This window comes from Phodopus roborovskii, unplaced genomic scaffold (genome assembly GCF_943737965.1).
Source record: "Phodopus roborovskii unplaced genomic scaffold, PHOROB, whole genome shotgun sequence".
Lineage (NCBI taxonomy): Eukaryota > Metazoa > Chordata > Mammalia > Rodentia > Cricetidae > Phodopus > Phodopus roborovskii.
Window position 1 is genome coordinate 22,365,324 of NW_026126517.1, and position 24,157 is coordinate 22,389,480.

Below are 24,157 nucleotides of genomic sequence, written 5' to 3' on the forward strand. Positions count from 1 at the left end.
TTAAAAGGAAGAGGAACGATGAGGCTTGCAAATACTTACCAGAGGGCCCAATAAAGATTTATTTATTTTGAACCTGTATGCTTGCCTATGTATCCTTGAACTTCAAATGTATGAGACTCTATGGTGAAGGTTCAATTTTGACACTATGAGATAGAATTTATGGGTTAGTCAGAAGATCAAGCCTGGTCTTGAAGAATTCCATAAAAATAAAATTGTTTCCTTAAAGTCTGTAGTCAATTTGAAGTAGAAGAGAGCAATCAAATCCTTCTGGAAAGTCAAAGAATTGCTGATCAGGAAAACAGGTAGGATTCTGGTAACAAGCCTTGTCCCCGAGGTAAATCCGGATAGCCATTTCAAAGGTGGCTCCCGGGATGACGTCACTTCCGGTACCACCTGCGTGATCCCCGGGAGCTGTAAACAAGGTGTGTAAGTGTCGTTAGAGCTGTCGGGATGCAGCAGCCAAGAGGAGCAGCAGGAGGCCGTGGCTGCGCTCTCTTTCCACTGCTAAGCATTCTATTTGTCCAGGGTAAGTGCGCCAGCTGGCTGGGCTCCACTTCCGGCTTAGGGGGTCAGGAAAGAAGGTCGCTCTTCCGGTTCCGGGTTGGGGGTCTCAGGAACCTCCCCCCCACCCCCGCTCGGTTTCTGGGAAGGGAGGGAATGTGGGAGGCTGTTCTCTCCCGGCTGGCACCACCGACTGCGGAGAGTTGGTCCCGGGTCGGTCTCGGGGCTCTCAGCGCCTGACCACCTCGTGTGACTGACTTGACCCTGCCTTGCTGATGCCGCGATCGGATGAAACCTCAGCGAGCTCAGGCTTTGCGGACACTCACGGTTCTTGTATGAGATTATCAGTGATTGTCTGCCTGGGTTCTGCACTGCTGTTAACACCCTAGTCAGAAATGGGCAGTTCTGTATGTCCCAGTTATATTGAGAGACACAATCATGATTGTAAGGGCTAGAGAAAAAGAGAAAGAAAGGGGCGGGAAGGGAAGGAAGGAAAATCGTAATTTGGCAACTTTTTTTCAGGAGTTATGAAATAAAACATTTTAGAGAAGTGTGATTTTTCTTATAGCAGGCACATTGTTGAAAAAAACTACCTTAGCACTTTGTAAACATTCTAAAGCACAAGAAAAGTCACAGGAGTTCTTTTGAAATTCTAATCTTTAACTGTCGTCGGAAGTATAGTGTTAACATAATGACTGTATTGTAAGATTTGGGTAATTTTGCTTTCATATTATTCCAAATTTATAAATTTCAATCCAAACTAATTAGCTTCATTTTGATGAGAAAATATATTTTCTGATTATTTTTTCTCTCTGTGTGTTTTTTCCCTAAGAAATAAAATGCTAGTATAGCTAGAATTAGAATGAATTGTATCATCTCCCAGCAAATAATGGGCATTTCTGAAAGGGGTCTTTAATATTGTGTAAATATGAACACATTTAGGCGGCCAGTCTCATCAGGTAAGGTGAGGAGGTTTTCATTTATCTGGTGACTAATCTTCACGCTGCCAGCACACTCCCTGATTCCTCCCAGCCACCTGTGTCATCATAAGTATCCAGTTTTTCATCCAAGTTCTTTTTGCAATAGAGTAGGCCTACTGTCACTTTAGATAAACATTCTCTCTCTCTGTCTCTCTCCCTCTCTCTCTCATATATATACAACATAGGTGTTGGGGTAGAAATGCTCAAATACCACCCCCATTGAGAAAAAAAATTCTAGAAATAGTGTTTTTTTTTTGTAAACCTAGTGTCACTTCACATAGAAAAGCAGGTGTTAAATCTAGCAGAAAAATTGTTCAAACATAAATTAATTTGGGGGGACTGGTGAGATGGATCAGTGGGTTAAGGTGCTTGCCATGTAAGCCTGAGGATCTGGTTCCCTCTCCAGAACCTACATACAGGTAGAAGGAGAGAACCAACTTAATTAACAAAGTTGCCTCTAAGGGGGGGGGGGATATATATAATTTTATTATTTTTGTTTTTTGAGACAGGGTTTCTCTGTGGCTTTGGAGCCTGTCCTGGAACTAGCTCTTGTAGACCAGGCTGGCCTCAAACTCACAAAGATCCATCTGCCTCTGCCTCCAAGTGCTGAGATTAGAGACATGTGCCACCACTGCCTGGCTATGTGCACACATTCTAATGATGGTTTTAAAGTTATTGATCTCTGGGTACGTCTTGAATAGATTTGCATTCCGCTGCCACTCCTCCAAGTCTTCTGGGATAGTTTTATATTTTGCCTTAAAAACCAACCAGTCAACCAGTCAATCAACCAAGGGGGCTGAAGAAATGGTTCAGCAGTTAAGGCCACTTGTTGGTGTTCCACAGACTCTGGTTTGATTCCCAGCAACCAGATAGTGGCTTGTAATGGTTTGTGATTCCAATCCCAGGAACTCAGATGCCCTCTGTGGCCTCCAAGGACACTAGGAGTTCAGCATAGGTATACATTCAGGAAGAACACTTAGATACATAAAATAAAAATAAAGGTCTTTTTTTAAAAAAAGCACACACTTCTTGGTATGTAGCTCACATGCTTATTCATCTATTAAATATCCAGTTATACAATCATCATTACAACCTATTTTAGAATGTTTTCCATCACCCTAACAAAAATCCCATACCCATTCCTACCTTCCCACAGGCTCTGGAAACCATAGTTTACTGCCTTTACTTATGTCTTTGTCTATTCTGGGCATTTCTTACAAAGTAAACCAGGTGTGCCCTTTGTGACTAGCTCTTCTCACTGTGACTAGCATGTTTTCAGTGCACCATTTGTTTGTTTGTTTGTTGTGTCTCGTTTGAATCGTATGTGATAGGCTTTGCTTTCCCACAAGTATCTATGTGTTGTCCCTCTTCAAAGTTAGAACCCCTTAAATTGTTATCTTGTTTGAGTTGACCTTAAGTTGTAAGGTGCTCATTTCAGTGTGCTAAGTATATAGAAATGATAGACTGGGGCCTGGGCATGTAGCTCAGCTGGTAGAGTGTTTGCCTGGCTTGGGTGAAACCTTGGATTCACTCCCCAGCATTGCAAAAACAGGGTATGATGGTGTGTACCTGTAGTCCTAGAACTAGGAAGCCGGAGGAAGGAGGATGAGAAGTTCAAGGTTATCTTAGCAAATGTGAATCTAACCTGAGAAATGTGAGACCCTCACTGAAAAAAAAGAAAAGAAAAAAGAAAAAGAAAACAACAACAAAAACCCAAACCAACCAACCAAACAAAACCAAGAGAAGAAGGGAAGGGAGGAGGAGGAAGCAATAATGACAGAAAGCCAACCCAGTATTACACCTTTCTCTTTTTCATGTAAGTGCAAGTACCATGTAAATTCAAGATGGGGAGATTTACATTTTGGAAAAAATGGATGTATAAAATTAGGGGCTTGGTTTTGTCATGCTTAATTCTACCATCTCCAAAATTATTTACATTAGAATGTGGTTTTATTTTTCTAGCCTCCATTTTTTTTTAAGTTTTTATGAGTACAAGTTTTTATTTGGCCAGAATAAATATCAAACCAGAGCATGTTGATCCTATCACTGGAGATGCTGAGGTAGGAGGATAGGGTGTTGCAGGCCAGCCTAGCTTGGCTACATAGCATGATCCTGTCTCAAGGAACAAAACAAAAGTTAAATATCTGAAAGGATGTTATGCTAAAATGGGGGAATTGGAATGAGTGTAGCATAGGGTTGGAAAGGTTTTTAAGAAGGGAGTTGATAGAACATGGAGAGGGAAGGAGGACTGAAGAGAAGGGAAGGGGAAGGAGATATGTGGAGGGAGGAGGAGGAAGAGTCAGAGGGGAAGGGAAGAGACAGGGAGGGATGAAGAGAAAGACACAGAAACAGAGACAGAATAAGACTGTGGAGAGCTGGCTGGAGGTTCTGATTTTGTTGTTGTTGTTATTTTGGGGTTTTGTTTATTTTTGTTTTTTGATATAAGGTTTTTCTGTATAACAGCCCTAGCTGTCCTGGAACTCACTCTGTAGACCAGGCTGGCCTTGAACTCACAAAGATCCGCCTGCCTTTGCCTTCCTAGTGCTGGGATTAAAGGTGTGCACCACCACTGCCTGCCTTGAGGTTCTGTTTTCTAACTCTAACCCAGATCTTGTCTTAGCTCTAACGCAGATATTGGCAAATATTTCCAAAAATGGAACGAGAGTGAACATTTGTACTGTGCGGGCACCTGTTCTCTGCTGCATCTTCTGAGTCTCTGCCAACGGTGCAAAAGCAGCCACAAACAAACCAGTGTAGTTGCATTCTAATAGAACTCTGTTTACATAAGGATGTTGAAATGTTTTAGCTTTTTGCTGGGAGACCACAAGTGATTGATTGAACAATCTGGTTACCTGCAGGGCTGAGAGCAGGGTTACTCTAATTATTATGAGATTACTCCCTTCTCACGAGAGTCATTTGCTCCCATTTGAGTCATGGTCGTAGATTGCTGACCCCTGATTTATGGTTCTTTTTTGGCATTATCCCTTAGGTATTGAAGACATCTAAACTTATCAGGAATTGGACTCACACCCCTCCCCCACAAGCCTGGTTTTCCTCTTTGAGTGAGTGGCTTTTCTAAGTAGAAACCGAGAGTCATTTTTGAGACATTCTTTCCTTCCGGCATTCATTTCTTATGGAGGCTATCTATACATCTGGGTATCCAGTCTAGAAGTGGTTATCAAGAATGGGTTCAGACAGAAGCATCCAGAGAAGTGTTGAAAGTCCCATGAAGAAGCTGATGGGGATGGTATGCGTGAGCGGCAAACACGTTGTCCTTGCACTAGAAATCATGGTGACTCTCCCAGTGTCTCTCTGCCTGCCTTCTTCCCTCTGAAGTTTTGCCCTGGTGGTGCTTGCATTTTGTGGAGGAAACGACCTTTCTAAATCAGGTGTAGTCATGACCCATGTAGTATTGTATGATGGGAGCTTCAGAGCAAGAGCAAAGAGCTTCAGGGAATTTGGTTGTCACAATGTAGGCTGATATCTGAGCTATGAGGAAGGTGTGTGAATGTTGGAATGTGGTGGGGACAACTCTGGCAGGGTAGTAGGAATGATGAGATCCTTCTAGACAAAGATATGTTCAAAGAGAAGCATGGAGACATGAAAGGACACAGTGTCTTTGGGAAATTACTGGACAGTCCAGCCATAGTGAAACGGGTAGGATGGGTAGTTAGCAGGTGTCTGAGACAGACTATTCCTGTTTAGATTTTAATTCACGGCCCAGCAGGAAATTAGTTCAGAATCTTTAGTATGTGTTTAATAATAATAATAATTGCTAATATTTGTTAAAAAGTTTTTATCTTGAGAGCCCTACTAAGTATTCTGTATGTATGTATTTATTTGCTCACTTATTTATTGTGGCACTAGGAAGAGAACACAGGGCTTCACACGTTCAACTAGAACTGTATCCAGGCCTGTATATGTTTCAAGTCTATTGGATGTTCACAGTGATCCTAGGAGGATTATTCTTTTCATTCACCAATGGAGCAATTGAAGCCTGAGCAGGTTAGGGAACTGCGGCAAAGATCTGACAGCCAGAAATAAGATGGGCTAGAAATTGTGCCGTTCTGTCTAAGTTCAAATTTATCCCTTTAAGCTCTATATTGTACTTATGTTTTAGGCTGAAAACACAGGATGAGGACCCTATGTAATTTGTGGGTTTATTCTGCCTTTCTGGTTTTAGATCTGAATCTCTAGTGCTACTAGGATTTTTCTTTACGTTGATGTGTCTGTTGGGAGTGATTGAAGGCCTGAGAATGAAGGCTTTTTCTGGCACAGGAATGAACATTTACAAAGGCACACAAGAAATGACACGTTTAGCATGGCAGTCGAAAAAGGATACTATGTAAGGACCCAGATGGCCATCATATGTGAGATGGGTTGGATTCTTATTAAAGGCCTTATTAGTGAGCTGTCTTGTTCTCCTCCTTTCAGGAGGAATGTGACCAGACTAGATTGTCCAGAGATGAGTGAGAAAATGATTCAAAGCTGTCAGAGGTAAAGGTACTGGGACAATGACTCAGATATGCCATCGTAGGAAAAGTTGAGAGCCTGTAGGAGAGAGAGGAGGTGATGTCAGCAGGCCTGGGGTGTTTGCTCAAGGTAGGTAGGCTTTCTGGGTGTTGTATGTGTTTTAACTTATTTAATCCTCACACTGACCTAGAGGTAAGCCCTGTTTCTGCCAGGATGAGCAAACTAAAGGAATAAGGTAACTGGTTGAGCTGCTCAGAGCCAGCAATAGGGCTGGAGTTTGAACTCAAATATTCTGGCTTAGGCATCTTTGTGTTCAATCATTACAACATCCTGCCTGTGTCAGAAAGACCACTGGATTTTGGGGCAGGGTGTGGATGATTTGCTCTTTTCTGAAATCTTGCTATGCCTTTTGCCCTTGTAGATTAGTGAGGTAGAGAAGGAAGCAGGAAAACCAAAGGATAGTGTTTTAATTTCCTAAAACAATGCTCTCCACTGGGAGATACATTTTTATTCACTGCTTTCTCAACAGCATATAGTTGGAAGAAAGTGCCAGGTTCTCTCTCTCTCTCTCTCTCTCTCTCTCTCTCTCTCTCTCTCTTTCTCTCCTCCTCCCCCTTCTCCATTTTTCTCTCCCTCCCTCCCCCTCTCTCTGTCTCTCCCTCTCTCTTTCTGTCTCTCTCTTCCTTTCTTTCTTTCCCTGAGTATACAACCTAGGATCTTCCAAGTTGAGGTAGGTGCTCTGCCATTGAACTACACCTCCAGCCAGTCCTCCATAATTTACTTTTAATAGGTATATGATTCACTAGCCAGCTTTGAGAGGAAGCCTAGCTGGGTGTGGTGGTACATGCCTGTAATCCTAGGTCTTGAAGGTTGAGTCAGGAAGACTGTGAATTTAGGCCAGACTTGGCTACTGCATAGAAAGCCCTGTCTCAAGGAGGAGGAGGAAAGGAAGGAGAGGAAGAAGAAGAGGAGGAAAGAGGTGTTAGGGAGAAGGGCTAGCAGTTTAGAGCACTTACTGTTTTTCCAGAGGACCAGAGTTCAGTTCCCAGTAGCCACATGGCTCACAAACACTTGTAACTCCAGCTCTAGGGGATAATGCCCCTTACCTCCATTGGTATCAGCTTTGTGTGGATGTTCCCGTACACATATATACACATAATGAAAGAGAATAAAAATGATTCTTACAAAAAGAGCTGGAGGAGGTGAAAATTAGATGTAACCCTTCAGGACAGTTTAAAACATAAATTTCCTATTTGTATTTTCTATCCTCATTTTGGTACTGGTTGGAATGCTAGTAGTTTTATCATGATCATGCTGTCATGATATTGTGTTTGGTTGAGTCTCTCTCTTTTTGTTTGTTTGTTTGTTTTTGTTTTTTCAAGACAAGGTTTCTCTGTATAGCCTTAGCTGTTCTTGGCTGTCTGGAACTTGCTCTGTATACCAGTCTGGCCTTGAACTCACAGACATCCACCTGCCTCTGCCTCCCGAGTGCTGGGATTAAAGGCGTGAGCCAGCACTGCTTGAGTCTCTTAGACCTTATAAAACCTGCTGTATTTCTGGAGCACATGTGGGTGAGGGGGTATCGGGGAGGGCATAAGAAAAAGTGGTTATTGTTGTCTTTTTAGTTACTATGGCAACCCTTCCTCGAGCCTGTGTTTGGGAAAATGCTTGTGTGATTAGGTTTTAACTTTTACTCAACTATTTACTATGATTTAAGACTATAAAATGCTAAAGATGTTATTAAAGATTAATGGATCATAGCTCCTTGCTCCTCATAGATTTGTCTGAAAATACATTGGTGGCTCTGGCATTTTGGGGAAATCCCTAAAAATGATACAAAGCATCTATAGTGTTCACTCACATTTGGGCTTGGTTCCATTAGGTGTACATACCGTCCTTTCTTTGGAGATAAGTGCAGATGCACACGTCCGAGGATATGTTGGAGAAAAGATCAAGTTGAAGTGCACCTTCAAGTCATCTTCAGATGTCACTGACAAACTGACCATAGACTGGACATACCGCCCCCCCAGCAGCAGTCGCACAGAATCTGTAAGTGTAGACTTTCTAGAATGTTTCTTTGAGTGCCTAGCATGGTGGCACACACCTGCAATTTCAGCATTGGTGAGGCAGGAAGACCAGGAATTGAAGGCCATCCTCAGCAACACAGCAGGTTTGAGGCCAGCTTGATCTACACTTAAAAAAAAAAGAAAGAAAGCGGATCGGGTGTCCTAGTTCAGGGAAGAAAGACTTTTCCTGCTCTGCAAGCCTGATGACCTGAGTTCGATTCCTGAATCCCATGGGGGTAGAAGAGAGCTAACTCAAAAGTTGTCCTCTGATTTCTACATGTAAACCATAGCACTAGTGCTCCGACAATACACCCCCTTGCACCCCCCCACTACAGTTAAATTTAGAAAATGAAATAAAAATAATTAGGTCTTTGAAGTGAGCCAGGCTTCTGCCCTTTCATATTTGTTTAATCACACTGAGCATTTTGCTCTGCTATGTAAGACTCTTGCACGTTATCTCCGAGGAAGAAAATGGTCAGAAACCAAGAGGAAACGTGGTTAAATTTGGTTGCCTTGTTGTTTCCTTCTGTATGGCGTTACAGCTTTGTTTTAAATCTGATATACTAAAAAAGGGCATCTCCAGGACGTGGGCTAGAGAAATTCCCCACTCACGTCACTGACATCCTTTCTCTGAAAGCTACTCCCTCCCTGCTGTCTCTGTGGGCATGTCTGTCTGAGAATCCCACATTCTAGATTTATCTTGGCTTCTCCTCTGGCCGTGTAAACGTCTGCAGTGATTTATGTGGCTGCCTTTGAAGGAAACAGTGGCACCTAGTATTGGTGACAGATGTCATTGGTGACAGATGGTCATGCAATATTAGAAGCAATATACTTTAGTCACACATATAAAACACGTTTATGGTTCAGGTCTCATTATGGTTGTTTAATTAGAGATTACAATGCTGTAAAAACCCTTTCTCTTTATAGTTCCATCAGTTGCCTTGGTTCAGGATGGGTGCTATTTAAGGATCTATTTGAATGTTGGGGCTGGAGAGATGGCTCAGCAGTTAAGCATACTGACTGCTCTTTCAGAGGATCTGGGTTCAATTTCAAGCACCCAAATTCTGGCTTACAAACTGCTGTAACTCCAATTCCAAGGGAATTAGATGCCCTGTTCTGACCTTCCTGGGTACTAGGCATGCACTAACATACTGACATACATGCAGGGAAAACATCCATGCATATAAAATAAAGTAATCTTAAAAATGTGAATGTCATAGGCATAGTAAATTAGATTTACTTTCTTTTTATTTTACTTATTTATTTATTTGTGTATGCATACTACTTTGAGTATATGAAGGTCAGAGGACAACTTGCAGAATCCAGTTCTTTCCTTCCACCGCTTGGATCCTGAGGATCCTCAGGCCTCCGGGCTCACTGGCACAGTGCCTTTACTCACTGAGCCATCTCACTGTCCCTAGACTGGATTTTTAGGAAGTGTCCTTTATTCTGTTTTCCTCCATTGGAAGAAAAATTGCCTTTCATCTTAGTGTGCTTTGAATTGTGCATTAGGAGCTGTTACTGAGTACCATGGTGTGGAGTGGGTCAGGTACCAGTGGTGAAGGAGACAAGACTGGAGTCAAGGTTCTGTCTCTTTAGATTTAAAATAGCTCACTTTATTCTGACTTGTCAGGAGGCCATGGCTGACCTTATTTGGCTCTGCTTCCTTGTCCAAAAGTAGGACAGAGCGAGCAGTAGGGAGCTTCTTGGGTCAGAAACCTTATATGCAGACAGCACTTCTCCTAGAGTACTGTTCTGTGAACCTAGTCAGAGAGCAGCAAGCTCGTCTGAGTTGGAATCAATGGCATTTAGGAATCTTGTAACTCAAGATTTTGGAGAAGTGGTTAGCTTGTCAGGCTACCAAGGAGCAAGGATTGTGGGTCACTAATTTAACATGAGTTAGACTAACCTGGAAGGTACACAGCAGGCTTTGTTTTGTCAGTGAGGAAATTTTAAGCTTTTCATCCCTATGATGGATGTTTTTTGTTGACAGGTTTGTTGCTCTGTACTCCAGTCTGTTCTTGAACTTGGTGTATAACCCAGGCTGGGCTCATATTCACAGGACTCCTCCTGCCTCAGCCGCATGAGCACTGGGCATACAGGCACACACAATCATGTGTAGACCTCCTCTGTCTCCCCCTTTGGAACACTTGTCACAATTATGTCAGTTCTTAGCATCTCTGTTTATCAAAATGAAAGCTCCATGAGAACAGAGGCCATGCCTGTGGGGTGCCCATTGTATCCTGTTCCTTCACACACCTGGAACATGGGGGTGTGTGCTAAGTATCTGGGGACTGGATTCTTGATGAAATTAACCAGTGAATGATTCAGCATCTTCTCTGAAGAATAGCTCTTCAAAATTGGGCAATTTGGTGGTTGGACACTCCTGGTGTCCTAAGTGGGCAGGTACCAAGTAAACAAAGAAAGAGGGAAGCCTCCTGTCTTGCATAAGAGTCATATTGATTGTCATACCTGCCTGTCACACCTTCAGGCATAACTATGTGCTTTTGGTGACCAAGTCCAAAGCAGTCTCACCTTAGTACAGCAGATATTCCCTGCGTGCTTACCAGGCATTTGCTGTGGGCTTGTATTAGCTGCCATGGGAGAGAACCCCAGAGAGATTGGATTGTATTATGCCTGCCCAGTGATTTTGAAGATGAAAAATCTCCCTTTTGTCACTTGGTAATTGTGTGCTTTTGAGTACTCATTTAATGCTTTGATTTGGGTCCCATTTCTCTTCCTGTTTTCAAAATAGTTACACCTGTTAAGTTTGGAATAGTTACACCTGTTATGTTCGGGGTAGTTACACCTGCCTCATATGCTTTGGTGATGTTATAAGGGCCAAGTGAGTAAACAGTGAAAGTCATTTGCAAACCATGATAAGCAAACATTGGGTGTTACTCTAGAGTACAGTTTTCCTACTTTGATGCTATTGACATCAAGCCTCTGGGATTGTCTAACGCAGCGCCCTTGACTTCTACCTACTAGCCTGAAGCAACCCCCCACCCCAGTTGCAACAAGCAAAGTGCACTAAGGAAACAAACAACCTGATTAAGCAGTAGGCAGAAGATCTGAGCAGACATTTCTCAAAAGAAGCAGTATCAGTAATCAAGTATATGAAAAAATCTCAGTGCCTTCAATTATAAAGGAAATAGAAACAAAACAGTAATGAGATATCACCTCACAGACTACCAAGAAAAGCTATTATAAAATAAGCTAATTATGGGGCTGGAGAGATGGCTCAGAGGTTAAGAGTATACACTGCTCTTGCTGAGGACCTGAATTTGGTTCCTAGCACCATGTTGGGGTGGCTGACAGTAGCCTGTAACTCCATCTCCAGGGGCACCTGGCCTCTGTGGGCACCTACACTCATGTGCATGCACACACACATACACATGCATGCATAATGAAAAACAATAAAGATAAAAAGACACATTACAATAAGGATCAGTACAGGTTGGAAAAAAGGGAAATTTACTAATATAAATTACTAATGTAATTTAGAAAATGGTATGGCAGTTCCTCAAAAACAAAAATAGATGCAAGATGTAGCTTCGTGGTAGAGCTTAGCATGTAAAAGGCCTAGGGTTCAAGTCTCACTCAGCACCACACAAAAAAGTCACATTGTGTTTCATAAATATACCCAATTATTATTTGTCAGTTAGAAATAAATAAATACAATTTAAAACTGGGGGGGGGGATCTGTCCTCATTGTCAAATGCTTTGTGGAGAGTGAAATTACCCCTGCTTGAGAGTCATTACCTGGGGGCTTTAGGAAGAATTAAGAAAGTTCTTGCTTCAATCTCTCTCTTTGTGTGTGTGTGTGTGTGTGTGTGTGTGTGTGTGTGTGTTGTAACATATGATGGTACCCTCAGAGGCCAGAAGTGTGGAATCCCCTGGAGTTGAAGTTACAGGTGGTTGTGATGTGGGTGCTGGGAACTGCCCTCAGGTCTTCTGGATAGACAATGCTCTTAGCCCCTCAGCCATGTCTCCAGCCATAGAAAAGATCTAAAGGTTGAGATCCCAGGGCTCTCTCATCAATCTTTTTTTTTTTTGGATCAGTTTTATTAACCTGTCTTTCTAAGAGAGCGGTGAGAAAAACATTAAAAACCAACTGGAGGGAAAATAAAACTCTTTTTTACAATTCCTTTTAACTTTGGGTCTACTCAGGCTTTCATTTCATTGCATTTTCCAAGTTAACATTTGGTGGTTATTGCTTTCTTAGATTTTTCATTACCAGTCTTTCCAGTACCCAACTACAGCGGGAACCTTCCGAGACCGGATTTCCTGGGTTGGAAATGTGTACAAAGGGGATGCATCCATCAGTATCAGCAATCCCACGCTAAAGGACAATGGGACGTTCAGCTGTGCCGTGAAGAACCCTCCAGATGTGTATCACAATATCCCCCTGACAGAGCTCACAGTCACAGAACGGGGTAAGCAGCTCACTGCCAGGCTCCTACAGTGCTGTGACTTGTCCAGTGTTTTTTGGAACTTACCAGTTGGCTTAGAGGATCACTGTGTCAAAATTGTTGCCTTCACATGCCTGTTAAGATTGAATTTTAAAACACTTATTTATTTTGTATCTGTTGGTGTGTGGGCATACATGGTACAGTGTGTGTCTGGAGGTCACAAGACAGCTTGTAGGAGTCGGCGGAAACAGCCTTTATTGGCTGAGCTATCTCAGTTTTAATTTTGAAAATGGAATATTCTCTTCCAATGTAGTCATATTTTTAGCATTGCCTTCTTCATTGTATTTTCAAGTGACCAAATGTCTTGTGGAATGCTGAGCAATCCCCCCCCCCATAATTAATGCTGTGTAATGTAGAGGTCATTGCAGTTGTCCTGTTGGGTTCATGCTGCAGTTATGGGACTGTTTGTATAAAGGGTGCTCCCTCTAAGAATGGGCAGCATTACGTTTCTTTTATGCTACAAAGACCAGCAGTTTCCTTCTCCTCTGGAGATGAGGTTATGAATGATATTTTCCCCCAAAATATCACTCTGATGACTACCATGTGGTTATTTGAGCTTGACACTGGCTTTGAGTCAAAGACGTGGAGGCACATCATGAGTCATTATAATTGCCATTTCTCGGGGCTTCCCTCCCTCCTTTATTTCCTCTTGCCCTGCCTGCCTCCCCTTTCTCCTCCGTTTCCCTCTCCCCCTCCCTCCTCACCTTTTTCCTTTTCATCATCACCATCTGGTTTGACGATAACCCATTGCAAGTTTAAATAATCATAGATTTCATTTTTCTAGAAGGCAGTTTAGTAGTAGAAGTCACACTTCTTAAATCATGTTCCCTTAAAAATGTATTCCCTACAATTCTACTTTAAAATTTTACCTTAAGATACAGAGCTAAACATTTGGATTTATATATATATATATATATATATATACATATATATATATATATATTATATATATTATATATGAGTGGTCATTCTAATATGACTTGTACAGTCAAAGAATTTGAAATAACTTGAATGTTTAAAGTTAGAGGATTGATTTGCTAATTGATTCAGTATGGTAGAGTACTTTGTATAATAGTCAGAATGCTTGTTTTTGTTTTTGGACAGAACTACAGTATGTAGCTCTGGCTGTCCTAGAATTTACTTTGTAAACCACCAGACTGGCCTTGGATTCATGGAGATTGCCTGCCTCTGCCTTCCAGTGCTGTGATTGAAGGTGTGTGCCACCACGCCCAGCTTGAAAGGTATTTATAATCAGGACCTTTTTAGTCACATCAAATAGGACTCTGCTTTTACATGCATCCCATCCCATATGTGCTTTTAGATTCCTGGAAAGAAGAATGAATTGGTAGACTGCAATGTATTACTCCTGGGTGATGGGATTATGTGTACATGTTTTGCTTCTTGTATTTTTTATATTTCCTGTGATGTATTTATTCCTTTTGTAATTAGAAGCATGAGCAAAGACAGGGATCAGAAGAGGTCTGGGCTTGACCTGAAGTCAAAGGCTGCAGGTGCACAGTCCTCTCTCTGTTTTTTCTGCAGGTTTTGGCACCATGCTGTCCTCTGTGGCCCTTCTCTCCATCCTGGTCTTCATCCCCTCAGCAGTGGTGGTCATTCTGCTGCTGGTGAGAATGGGGAGGAAAGCAACGGGGGCAAAGAAGAGGAGCAGGTCTAGCTATAAGAAGTCTTCCATTGAAGTTTCCGATGAGTAAGTCCCGCTGGAGCCCCCAACAGTGAGCCCCATCCTTTTTGTAGGCCTGCACTGCCTGGGGGGCAGCACCTGAACTCTGCATCCACACACTTTCCCTCCCAGGCTGAAGTTAGCACCAGGGGTGAAATTTCATTCCAAATGGAATGGTTCTATGAGGGTACCAAGGGAAGATTAGAGTGACATTGTGGGCATTGACACAGAGGCAGGGGAGTGACCGGGAGCTTCTGCTTCAGGAACCACAGTGTACAGTGCTGTGGCTCTGTACATACATTTTAACCATATGTCTCGTTTCCCAGCAGTATATGTGTGAGCAATGAAGGAAGTTTTGAGAATAACCCTGAAGGGCAAAGGAAATTTAAATAAGCATGTGTGGTTCTTGGTCAGCAGATACTCTGAAAGGGGTAAATGGATGTGGTTACTGCCTTAGTCACTGTTTTGGTGCTGTGAGGAGACACCATGAGCACTGCTTCTCTAACAATGGAAATCATTTAATTGGGGGCTGGCTTATAGTTGCTTAATCCATTATCATCATGGTGGGGAGCATGGCAGTAGGCATGGTACTGAAAAAGTAGCTGAGAGCTACATCCTAATCTGGGGAGGGAGGGAAAGAGAGAGAGGGAGGGAGCGAGAGAGAGAGAGAGAGAGAGAGAGAGAGATTGAGCCTAGCATGGGCTTTTGAAACCTTAAAGCTCACCCCAGTGACACACTTCTACACTTCTGCCCACAAGGCCATACCTCCTAATCCTTTTAATTCTATCAAAGAGTTCTACTTCCTGGTGAAGAAGCATTCAAATATATGAGCCTATGAAGGTCTTCTTATTCAAACCATCACAGTTATCAAAAGCATTATTACTTATTAATCACCATTCTGCCAATGGGCAGTCACAACCCAGTGGTTTTCCAGGAACAGTTTTACTTTTTTGTTGTTTATAAGTGTTATATAAGTGTTGTGGCTAGGATGGAAAGGGATTCTGACTCAGGAGCCACAGAATACTGGGTGTTACAGCTGGGATGGAAAGTATTACTGTGACCTGTGGCAAGGAATACCACCAGTCACAGTAAGCATAGCAGTTTAAAGCCCTGCTTCAGGGAAAGGCTTCCCTAGTGTATCAGCGCTGCTCTGGCACAGAAGGGTTCTGGGCAAAGTTGTTACAGTTCCCCAGAGTATAACAACTAAAGTTTCCCCAGCAAAAATGTTACAGCCCTGCTCAGCTCAGTGCTCCTCTCTGGCTCCAGCAAAAAGTGCTTCATTCTAGCAAAAGCTCTCACCCAAACCTCAATGAAGCAATTTATTGGGAGGGAAGAATCCAGGAGAGTGGCTGCCTCAGCCAGGGTGGAAGAAGACAGACAGACAACCACAAGCTGAACAGACACAGGATTTATATAGGGCTTCTTAGGGGCAGAATTTTTCTGAGATTTCTAGGATGGGGTTGGTCAGATTTCAGTCCCTGAGCTCAGATTGGCTGGTTTTCATTCTCAGGGATTTTTTTTTTTTTTTTGCTTTTCTGCTCAGCTTCAGGGTCAGATTTGGCTCTGGTTTCAGGGCTAAAGTGTGTTTCTTTCACTGGTCCTTTTAGCCTTTTGGCTCTAATCTGACTCTTGGGCCAAAGTGTGTTTTGTTGGCACTGGTTTCAGGGTCAGGGTGCACTTCTGTTGCTCTGGTTGCAGGACCAAAGTGTGTTCCTTTTACTTTGTTTTGGGTGTATTTCTTTGGCTGGCCTTTCCCCCTTACAGTTTGTTTGTTTGTTTGAGACAGGGTTTCTCTGTGTAGCTTTGGAGACTGTTCTGGAACTCATTCTGTAGACTAGGCTGGCCTTGAACTCACAGAGATCTGCTTGTCTCTGCCTCCTGAGTGCTGGGACCAGATTTACTTTTTAAAAGGAACAGAATTGTTCATTAGATCTCAGTAGCTGGCATGAGACACACACCTTTAATCCCAGCACTTGAGTTCCAGGCCAGCCAAGGAAACATAGTGAGGCTCCCTTCCCTCAACAATACAACAACAATTCTGTGATGTTTCTGTTGTCTGTGAAAGAACTCTTAACCTAAGGATAAGGGAGTCTTAACCTTGGGAAGGTCTAAATTTTTCTGTCTGTGTTTATTTATTGGAGAAAGACTTTCCTTTTCAAGGAATCTGTAACAAACAGGCACACACACACAGATGAAAAGAATTATTGGCTAAAAAATAACAATGTCTGTATATGAAACCCTCTGTGGTCTGTTCCCAAGTCACATTGCTTCCATCATTTGCTCCCACTAACTCTATAGTACAGCTATCTTCAGCTTCTGTTTTTTTCTCCTAGATATACTATAGTCATTTGTGTGTGTGTGTGCATATCTGTCTGTCTCTACCTGTCCATCCATCTATTTGTCCATCCATTTTTTTCTACTGACCCCAACATTCCTGGAGTCTCCCCCTTCCTTCTCTTGTTTGTCTGGAAGCTTTCTTACCCTCCAGGACCAAGCCTAAATGTGTAGTTCTCATCATACTCCTTGAGTCCTGGTCCCTCCCTGCCCTGTGCCCATGGCAATTCCACCCTATTAAAGCATTATTGTATGTATTACAGTACACATTAGCTCTTACAGTTCTCACTCATCAGAAGACCAGGTCCTCTTTACCTCTGTTCCCACCCTGGCATGGCGCTCCAGCTGTGACTGGTGCTCAGTCCTTTCCCGAGTGAATGATGGTGACTAGCTGCTATGTATCTAGCACTTGCTGGGTGATGCACTACATGTCTCATGCACATTTATTCATTACTTATTCATAATGCTTCTCTTTAAGGGTCAGCTATAAAACCATTCGTGTGATTTCATTACCCGAGCTTGGAAATGTCCCCTTTGCTAAGGACGGTGACAGTTAGTTTTACTTTGTGTTCTTTCCACAGCACTGACCAGGAGGAGAACAATGACTGTGTGGCCAGGCTTTGTGTCCGTTGTGCAGAGTGTCTGGTAAGTGCCCTGTTTCTCCTGGTTGGTGTTTTCTCTTCTTCCTGCCAGCACAGGAAAGTATGAGCCAGGGTCTCTGGGAACCCCTACCAATTCTCAAGTTGATTTTTTTAAAAATAAAATTTAGATAGTTTTTTTTTTTTTTTAAGTAAAAGGGTGTTATGCATGCATGTTTGGGTACCACCAGTATGCCTGGTGTCTGCAGAGGTAAAAAAAAGAGTGTTTGCCTGAAGCTGGAGTTACAGATGGTTGTGAGCCACCATATGGGACCTTGGAACAGAACTCAGATCCTCTGTAAGAGCAACAATGCTCTTAACTGCTAAACCATCTCTCCAGTCCCCATTTAAAAAAATGTTTGTTTATTTATGCTACAGTAAGTGCATGGAATCAGGGGACATCTTATGGACTTTGGTTTTGTCCTTTTATCATGTGAGACCCAGGGATCAAACTCAGGTCATTAGGCTTGATGTCAAGCTCCTTTACCCACTGAGCCTTCTCATCAGTCCATGATTTTAATTTTTGTCTCAAGGGTGTAGAACTGTGTTCTTACATTAAGAAAGGGGGCTGCGTAATGTACTGACTGATAAATGAACAAAAATCATACCAACCAACCAAACAACAACAAAAAACCCAATCAACCAGCCAAACAAACAAACAAAAAACCAAAAAAACCCTATTGAATTTTTACAAGGGAATTTCAAGTTTCTGAACTAGAACCCTGAATTGAACTTCTCTGATGAACCCTGGTTTTGATTTTTTTTTTTTTTTTTTGGAGATAGGGTTTTTCCGTGTAGCTTTGTACACCAGGCTGACCTCCAACTCAGAGAGATCCGCCTGCCTCTGTCTCTTGGGTGTTGGGATTAAAGGCATGAGCCACCACTGCCCAGCTGAACTCCAGTATTTTAAAGGAAGCCAGGATGTACAGCCTTTAGGTGATTTGGTTGATGTCTTTCATCACCAAGAAACCCCATATTGGCAGGTTCTCATCTTGGCTTAAATCTCTAAAGGGCACATTCCTGGCTGTGACTCAGGCTTGTGTCTGTCCTGGGTTCTAAGGAGAGGGAAAGACCCTGATGTGGTGCAGCTGGAGATGCCTCAGGATCCTCTTGTGATCTAATGTGGAGCACACCTGTTCCTGAACCCTCTTTGTCCTCACTACCAAGCTCAGCACTGAACTGGATGAATTCAGCCTTGTCACTCACCAGGTTTCCCATTACTTTGACTTCTGTGAACTTGAGGCACCTATGTGCTATGAGAAAAAGTTGTTAGTTTATGAAAAAGGACCTAGTCTTAAATCTTCAGGGTTTGAAAACTTAGATAACACAAAGTAAGAGGCAGTTATTGTCCACATTTCTTGTATTAATTCATTTAATGATTATTTATTGGCATCTGACATATGCCGTGTTTGCCATTCTAGGTGCTTAGAAAATAGGGGTGAAAAGATTTAAAACTTCCCTCTCCTCAAGGAAAATGTTCTCTGCCTGAAAAACTCTTTCATACTCTCTAACATGCAGTTGAAACAGCATCTTTTCTTAAATTGGGGCCTACATTTTTTTTTTGAAAATAAGTAAAATACTCACTATACCAGGCAATATGTAATGCAAATAAATATCGCAGAAACAAAGCAGAGAAAGGAGAGATGGCTAAAGGGCTGTGGTGTTTGGTAGGATGCTTATGATCACCCTCAATAAGAGAAACGTACAGCTAGCCACACAGCTTTCTCATGGGAACAGCAAGGAGGTGGTGTGGAAAGCAAGAGAGGAGGGCAAGAATGAAGTCTGTTGGAGTCAAAGAATTAGTACAGCATCTAGATCTTGTAGAGGGCTGAGTCATCCCATTAGAGGGGCTTTGAAGAGAAGTACTATGGACTGATGTGTGTTTTCAAAGTATCAGTCTAGCTTGTGTGTTGAGAGTGACAGTGAGGGACCAAAGCAGGATCAGAGAGCTTAGTTAGTGGGCATTAGCTGTAATCCAAATGAAAGAAATCTGTGATAGAGATAGTGAGAAGTGGCTGTATTCTGTATTCTGGCTTGAAAGTAAAGACAGAAGAGTTTTCTGGCATTTGTTTTTAAAGAAAAAGATAAGAAGCAAAGATCATTCCAGGGGTCTTGGGTGACTAGTAGAATAGAACCAATATTTTCTAGAGCAATATTTAAAAACGTCATAATTACAACTTAAGATGTTTATTTTGTGTTTGAGTATTTTGCTTGCATGTGTGTCTGTGCACTATGTACACACATGGATGCCAGAAAAGGGTGTCAGATACCCTGGAAATTAAGTTAGAGATGGTTGTGGGGCCACCACGTGAGTTCTGGAAATCAAACCCAGTTCTTCTGGAAGGGCTGAGAATGCTCTTTACTACCAAGTCATCTCTCTAGCCCCAGAGCAAGATTTAAGAGTAAAATCAGGAGTTGAGTTTGAACAAATTAAGTTTGAAATGTTCAGTGGGCAGTTACATTTTCAGAACAGAGGTCTAGTCTGGAGATATGATCTACAAGCCATTAGGAGATAGAGACTGATGGAGATATGTCCATCAAGGAAATAGATGTGCATATATGTAGGAGAGGTCAAAGGACTGAGCCTGGAGTTCTCCAAGGCTTCTAACCAATGAGGAATTAGCAAAAAACGATGAAAAGGAATGACCTTTGAAGTTGGAAGACCACCAAGAGAGTTTGGTATCTTGGGAGATGGGGAAGAAAATGTTCCAGGAACTAGAAGTTCCAGTGATGAGGTTACTTGTGACCTTGGCAAAAGTAGCTCCACTGAGATAGTGAGGGAGAAAGGCACTTGGGAAGGGGCAGGAACTATCACAAAGATAACATTGGAGGAAGTGAGTGCAAATAGCTTTTTTCTTTTCTTTTCTTTTTTTTTTTTTTTTTTTTTTTTTGAGCCTGTCCTGGCACTCACTCTGTAGACCAGGCTGGCCTCAAACTCACAGAGATCCGGCCTCTGCCTCCTGAGTGCTGGGATTAAAGGCCTACACCACCAATGCCTGGCTACAAATAGCTTTTTTAAGGTAGAATGCAAAGAGATAGGGCAGTGGGTATAGGGTGTTGTATGTTATGATGGGTGAAATGGAACACATTTCTACTGTTGTGAATGATCCAATGGAAAAAGAAAAATTGATGCTGAGAGAGAGAGAATTGCACTAGGTGCCACAGGAGGACATAGTTGCTGTAGATAAAGGCATAAGGACATCAGAGAAAAGCTGGTCATGGTGGCTCACGCCTTTAATCCCAGCGCTTGGCAGGCAGAGGCAGGCGGATCTCTGTGAGTTAGAGGCCAGCCAGGTCTACCGAGAGAGTTCCAGGACAGTCCTGTACATTCTGCTGTAAGCAAGCATCTTTTCTGTGTGTTTAGGTTCTAAAATACAGTCATAAAGAGAACCATTGAGGCTTCAAAGCAGTAACCGGCCTGCTAGACACATTGTATTGAGGTCCTGTGATGCTCCATGGAACTTAGGGGTGCTGTCGGGGATATTACCGCCATTGTTACTCCAAGCTAGTTTCCATTTGGAGATCCCCTGCACGTGGTCTTTACCTGTAACTGGCTGTGGTGTTGTAGAGCACAAACCTCTGCCATTCTTACCCCTCTAGGATTCAGACTATGAAGAGGCGTACTGATGAAGTGTGCACAGTGGATGAAGTGTTGTCTAACAGCAGGAAATATCCCATTCCCCTGGCCAGGAGTGCCACTGGCGGGGACAACAGGGACAGCGGGGACAGAAGGATCTGAAGGTCACCAGTGAAGACTTTAAGGACCACTTATTTATTGAAGAAGTGTTCATTTTGTGTTCATAAACCGTTCAGAAACTTCCAGAAGGGACTCATGCCTTCCCTTAACACGTTCTGATTGAACAAAGACATTCTTGTCTTGGACAGAAACACACCCCTTGGTTTACCTTCACTCTTGAATGCAGTTCCTCTTTTCTTTCCGTTGCCTGAAGGAGAATACTGAACGTCTGTCACTCTGCAATGCCAAAATGGTACTTTTTAATGGTGTGGAGCTTGTAGCTTCCTGATGATGTGCCAATGAACAATACACTTGTTTGGGATGGGTCGCCTTTGCTTCTTCGCCAGTGTTTGCTGTTGCAAGTATTCACTATGCACCATGGTTTAATGGTCATCAGCTGTGTCTGGGTGACCTGGAGTGTTTGACCCCAATTTCTTTGGACTCAATAGGCTCACAAGTTGTAGGCTTGCTTTGACTGGGTCTCTTAAGTATTAAAGCATTGTTAATTTATAGTTAAGGAACCAAATTTTGAGGTACAGTAGTATTTCTCATTTGTCTTGGTAGGTACATTTGGGGCCAAAGAATCTGTTACTTTTTGTTCCTATAGCTGACTAATCTGTGGTTTCCTCCTTGGTTTTTTAAGTCAGAGGCAAGAAATGCCTGTTAAGAAGGCTCTTAGGAGAGACTTATGAAATAGCAGTCCTTTGCTTTAAGTCTTTCCACTTTTCTTGTGTTGTTGTTTAGAACTTCTTGTAGTTCCAAGTTGCAATGGTGATGGACACATTATTGTGTCTGCCAGCTTGTTTTCTTGGTACTGGAGATGAGGAAGTCAGATTGCGCAGGCATCTCCCTTCTCCTCTCTCAGTGCCTTGTAAACCACACCTCCGTTCTTCTGTAGCAACTTCTTTAAAATTTTAATTTCTAGTAGGCTTTCCATTAAGATGTAACTGACCTATCAGGAGGGCCTGACAGCATGTGTGCAAACAACCCTCCCTATAAAGGGACAGGGCTCACTTCTTGATTGTGAGAGTCACAAATGACCCCTCCCCCAGCCTTAGTTGTTGGTCTTCTTCATGGTTCTTCCTAGAGTGGCTTGGGAGGGCTCCGTATTAGTATTATATATTATACATGTTATAGAAGTCATTCTACTTACCACCAAGATCTTATTTTTGAAACTGGGATCATTAACGCTGCTTTGAAGGTGTGTTAATCTAGCCTGCTGATCCACGAATCTGATTAGCTGATAAGTGCCGTGATTTACCACTGGTCATGGAAGCACATGGAGGAGGCAGAGGAGGAACTGGCATTCTGCATCTCTGGTGCTTAGATTCCGTGGTTCTTTGGGCCACTTGTTAAAGATGGGGTTGTCTGAGGTTGTCCAGTGAGACCATTTCTAACAGATCAACACAGAGAAGATAGCATTCTGGCACCGAGCATAAATAACTCAGCTCTTGGAGACCTGAAGAGAGTGATCCAGTTTTGAGGGGGCATGATATGGGCTTCATTGCTGTGGCAGAGACGTTACAAGAACCCATTTAAACCATCATCCCAAGAAAACGAGGGACCAGTTTTGGTGTCTTAGGATTTTCCTGAAAGTGTGTTGTGAAGCTTTGTCTAGCTAAGACATTGGTGAGTTAGGTGACTGATGCCTGATGAACACACACACATTGTTGTGTTCCCTGTTTTGAAATGGTTCTTTATCTTTTAAATGACAGACCAATGAAATTCTTCATTGTAAGGGAGTCAGTAATTTTACTTGCTCCATGGCTTTGTGGCTGCATCCCAGGCTTAGGCCCCCCAGTTTCTTCTTTACTCTTATGCCAAGGTTTATGCTATAGCTTTTTGGTCCTAAGGGCAGTAAGGCAGTCTATGGAACACACTTTCCTTAAAAATGAATGTAAGATAAAAGGTTTTTGTTTGTTTGACTTACTGTTTTAATATCATCTAAGTTGCCATTCTCATACTTCCCCCTCCCCCTTTTGCTGCTCTGTGATCTCAAACCACATGACATTATAGCATTGTCTGGGAAGAGATGTAAGTCTTTCATTGTGGTTATGTCACCTTCTGAGTTTTATGCATTGGTCTCTTGAAACTGTTATAAAATGTGAATTTATTAAGTGCTTTGTTTTCCCTCTGTGACCTGTTACTTCAGGCTACTTGGGGACATCTTAACTGCCCTGAGTCAGGCAGTGGTGCTTCAGTAGGGAAAGTTTCCCCTCCCTCGTGTGTGTGTGTGTGTGTGTGTGTGTGTGTGTGTGTGTGTGTGTGTGTGTGTGTGTGTCTTGCAGCAACAGAAAACCTGGAGGCCAAATCCTGAGCCAGAATGTTCTATTGTATTACTGAGCTCCTGTTCTGAAGAGACTCTAAGAAGATCCATGGAGCCCACCAAGACTCTTATTTGATTGCACAGCTCAAAACACTCCAGCGGTGAACTCTTCACTGCTGTATCTCATTGACTTTTAAAATTAAACTTTTTGTTTGCCAGAGGCTACAAGCTGTAGACACTGTGACTCATGGAATCTTTACTGTACTGTAGTTAATAAACTTCTTTGCACCTTGCTGCTACCCTTTTCATGTCTGTCTACATTAAAAAGAGAAGTATCATATGAAAGAGAGGGGGCTGTGGTTTTCAACATTGAGAAAACTGTCTGAGCTGTGTGCCTGTGAGACTCTGGAGAGATCCAGTGGCCTGATAATACAGCAGGAGCTGATGATTGAATTTCTAGAAATTTTGTGAGCCAAGTGGCAAACTGTTGGTGGTGTGAAATAGACTGTAGTGGAAAAATTTACACACAGCCCATGCAGCATGGTCCTTGAGGCAAGAAAACATTCAATAGTTTTCAGGACAGGACATGTTCCAAAAGACAAGCATACCCAGGCTTGGATCAGGTCAATCCAGTAGAGCTAAGGGTAAATATGTGTGTGTGTGTGTGTGTGTGTGTGTGTGTGTGTGTGTGTGTGTGAGAACACTTATTTTGAAAGTGACTCAAAATGGAGAGGTATCTTGCCATCAGGAAGCCCTAAGTTGTTCCCCAGGATGGCAAAGCTACTCAAAGTGTTTACTAGGATAACAACTTGCTCTCTGTGTCCTGGGAACCCTTACAGTCAGAGGAAACTTATGGAGCAACATGGTGGGCTGGAGCACCTGGCATGGGGAATCTTTGGAAGCAGCTAACGGGTGATTGATTAGCCTGGCTGCATCTCTATGATAAGAGAGAGAGAGATGAAAAAAAAAGTGAAGCTGCTGTATCTGAAACAGCCAAATGCTTTTTATTC

The 24,157-nt window shown here is 42.6% G+C and overlaps 1 protein-coding gene across 1 annotated transcript; it reads left to right on the forward strand.

Moving 5' to 3' along the window:
* The first annotated feature begins 376 nt into the window (after positions 1 to 376).
* On the forward strand, positions 377 to 23,440 carry Mpzl3 (myelin protein zero like 3). The gene is made up of 6 exons (XM_051197303.1): positions 377 to 526; positions 7,837 to 8,003; positions 12,246 to 12,456; positions 14,035 to 14,200; positions 17,089 to 17,152; positions 20,746 to 23,440. The coding sequence occupies exons 1-6, from the start codon at positions 451 to 453 to the stop codon at positions 20,770 to 20,772; spliced, it is 711 nt and encodes a 236-aa protein (XP_051053260.1). The 5' UTR covers positions 377 to 450; the 3' UTR covers positions 20,773 to 23,440.
* The last annotated feature ends 717 nt before the right edge of the window (positions 23,441 to 24,157 follow it).

Excerpts from the sequence above, each read along its gene's own strand:
- Mpzl3 (XM_051197303.1), top strand. The coding sequence starts at position 451 with ATGCAGCAGCCAAGAGGAGCAGCAGGAGGCCGTGGCTGCGCTCTCTTT. Across the intron at positions 12,457-14,034 it reads GCTCACAGTCACAGAACGGG|GTTTTGGCACCATGCTGTCC; the intron begins GTAAGCAGCTCA and ends TTTTTTCTGCAG. Across the intron at positions 14,201-17,088 it reads TCCATTGAAGTTTCCGATGA|CACTGACCAGGAGGAGAACA; the intron begins GTAAGTCCCGCT and ends TTCTTTCCACAG.